At 43.7% G+C, this 2,468-nt stretch overlaps 1 protein-coding gene across 1 annotated transcript; it reads right to left on the bottom strand.

The window, feature by feature from the left end:
• Window positions 1-875: 875 nt before the first annotated feature.
• Window positions 876-1,647, bottom strand: LOC143021381 (uncharacterized). Its single transcript, XM_076178817.1, has 2 exons — window positions 1,629-1,647; window positions 876-1,267 (listed from the first exon to the last, which is right to left on the bottom strand). Exons 1-2 carry the CDS (start codon window positions 1,645-1,647, stop codon window positions 876-878), a joined length of 411 nt encoding a protein of 136 aa, XP_076034932.1.
• Window positions 1,648-2,468: the final 821 nt, after the last annotated feature.

A 2,468-nucleotide genomic window follows, 5' to 3' on the forward strand; every position in this document is an offset into this window, starting at 1 on the left:
GTGACCTTACACGCACTCACACACACCCAACTCCCTGCCCAGGAGAGTTGGAGTAACACCCTGCAGCGAAGCGATACTGATATTATTTCGGCCCTGGGCGGGAGTCGAACCCGGACTGCCGTAGTGGCAGGCGAGAACTCTAACCACAGCGCCACGAGGGGTGTATGTGTGTATGTGCGTGTGTGGATGTGTACGTGTGTGTGTGTGTGTGTGTGTGTATGTGCATGCGTGTGTGTGCGTGTGTGTGTGAATTTACCTAGTTGTATTATACGGGAAGGGAAGCTATGCTCGTAGTGACCCGTCTTTGTATCTCTCAGCATCTAGTTTGTTCTTAATTCTTGTATGGTGTTTCCACACACTATTGTTTCGTCTAATTTGTTCCAGACATCTACCACTGTGTGTGGAAAACTATATATTTTTTTTTTAAGATCTCTTCTATAACCATCCTTTTTTAGTTTTTTTTTTCATGTCCTTTTGTTTTTCTTTTATCCAACTTTAATAAGCCTTCTCTGTCAAGGACTTCCATGCCTTTCATGATTCTGTAAATAACCAATGGTGTGTGTGTGTGTGTGTGTGTGTGTGTGTGTGTGTGTGTGTGTGTGTGTGTGTGTGTGTGTGTGTGTGTGTGTGTGTGTGTGTGTGTGTGTGTGTGTGTGTGTGTGTGTGTGTGTGTGTGTGTGTGTGTGTGTGTGTGTGTGTGTGTGTGTGTGTGTGTGTGTGTGTGTGTGTGTGTGTGTGTGTGTGTGTGTGTTTGTTTCAAAGATGAAAAATAAAAGGTATGACATAGCAGTACAAAAGATTTATTACATACGGTCATACTTTATAAACATCAGATCAGACATTCTTAAATAGGTTTCAAACTTCCCACTGGGTGACTAGAACTCTTCATCAGTTCGCCCGAACTTCTCGTTACGGAAGTAGAAGTTGGCAGCCTCTTGGCAGGGCAGGGCAGCAAACTGCTCAGCGCAAGTCAGTGCCCTCTGGTCGAAGATAGCTCCTTCGCCACACAGGAAGCTGTACTGGTAGGTCTCGATGCGGCCGTCCTCGAAGAGGTAAGGGTTGCAGATGTGGAAGACGCGGCAGGCGTTGCCCTGGTCGGCGTAGTAGCCGTAGGGACGGTCGGCGCACTGGAACGACGTGTCGATCTGGCCCAGGAGGAGCGAAGCTCCCGAAGGAAGGTTGAGGGGCTCGAACTCGCCGTTGACGATGGTGCCGATGCTCTCCAAAGGGAGGATCTGCTGCGAGGCAGCTGCACCGATAACGACAGCTGGGAAAGAGAGACAGTATCTATCATATGAGATTCTTCATAACAGGACTTCGATACTAATGCGTACCTAAGTGTCCAAACCATGCAAAGACTGGTGGCTATCTTTCACGTATATCCTTAGAATTTGTATGCTACATCTATATATTTCTATCCTTATCTTTTTCTTATCTTACGAACTGGAAATCTTGTATCTGGGAGAAAGAACCAGAATCTAGACTCTGATGAGATACTAGGATGTTACAGAGATAACTAAATTACACAATAATTCCATCCAGTTCCAAGAAACGCTCTTGATATACCGAGATGTAAAAGTCTTCATTTTATAGCTCTTCACGGAAAATTATTAACTCTGGAAGCTTACCGAAGACGAGGAATTTCATGCTGGCAGAAAGTAGGATCTTCGACGGCTTAAAGGCGACGAGTGTGTGTATGTGAGTGTCCTCTTCTGCGGAACGCCTGCCTTATATCTGCCACGGCGGGGAGATCCCGCAGGAGAAGGGATCTGGTCCTCCATTGACCGGTTCTGGAATAAGGGTCAGGTGAAAAGGAATTTGTTGAATCGAAGGATGACAAACCGATGGCTATTTCAACCATATGTTTGTCTCTCTAGGCTACATTTCCCCCCAACAGAAATTTACTGACTCGATATAATTATGTATGGTTTCTTCCGTGGTACAGTTATCATTACTTTTTTTTTTTTTTATCTCTCTCATTGTCTCCAGACTTTAATTATGCTTGATGCGTTTCAGTCGTTCTACCATATGAACTCCCTGCATTTTATTGTCTTAATATGAATGTTTAATTTCGGGGTTTACCAGTCTGTCCTTTGACGTCCACTGTGCTGATGTTATCGCTTCACCTTTCTCTGGGTTTGCCGCAGGTTTTGCCGCTTCAGGTCTCGACTCGTAAAATTTCTTGGATATCTATTTATTTCCACTTTTTTCAAATATTAAAGGTAATGATATCATATTTTCTACCCCTAATTCTTACCTATTAAAACAATTAGTATTCTGTGTCTTCTCCTAACCCTTGTTATTAATCTTAAAATTCTTATTTAATTTTGAATTTCACTAGTATCGTTGATTATAAGCAATCATGAGTCGTGTTTGTATTTAAATGTGGATTATGACATCCTTTCTCACCATAGGCCAGGTAGGGCTTATCGCCCTGTCAGCGGTGATTCCTGACGAAGTTTCTCCAC

This window comes from Oratosquilla oratoria, chromosome 42 (genome assembly GCF_046742065.1).
Source record: "Oratosquilla oratoria isolate Oo_2021 chromosome 42, ASM4674206v1, whole genome shotgun sequence".
NCBI lineage: Eukaryota > Metazoa > Arthropoda > Malacostraca > Stomatopoda > Squillidae > Oratosquilla > Oratosquilla oratoria.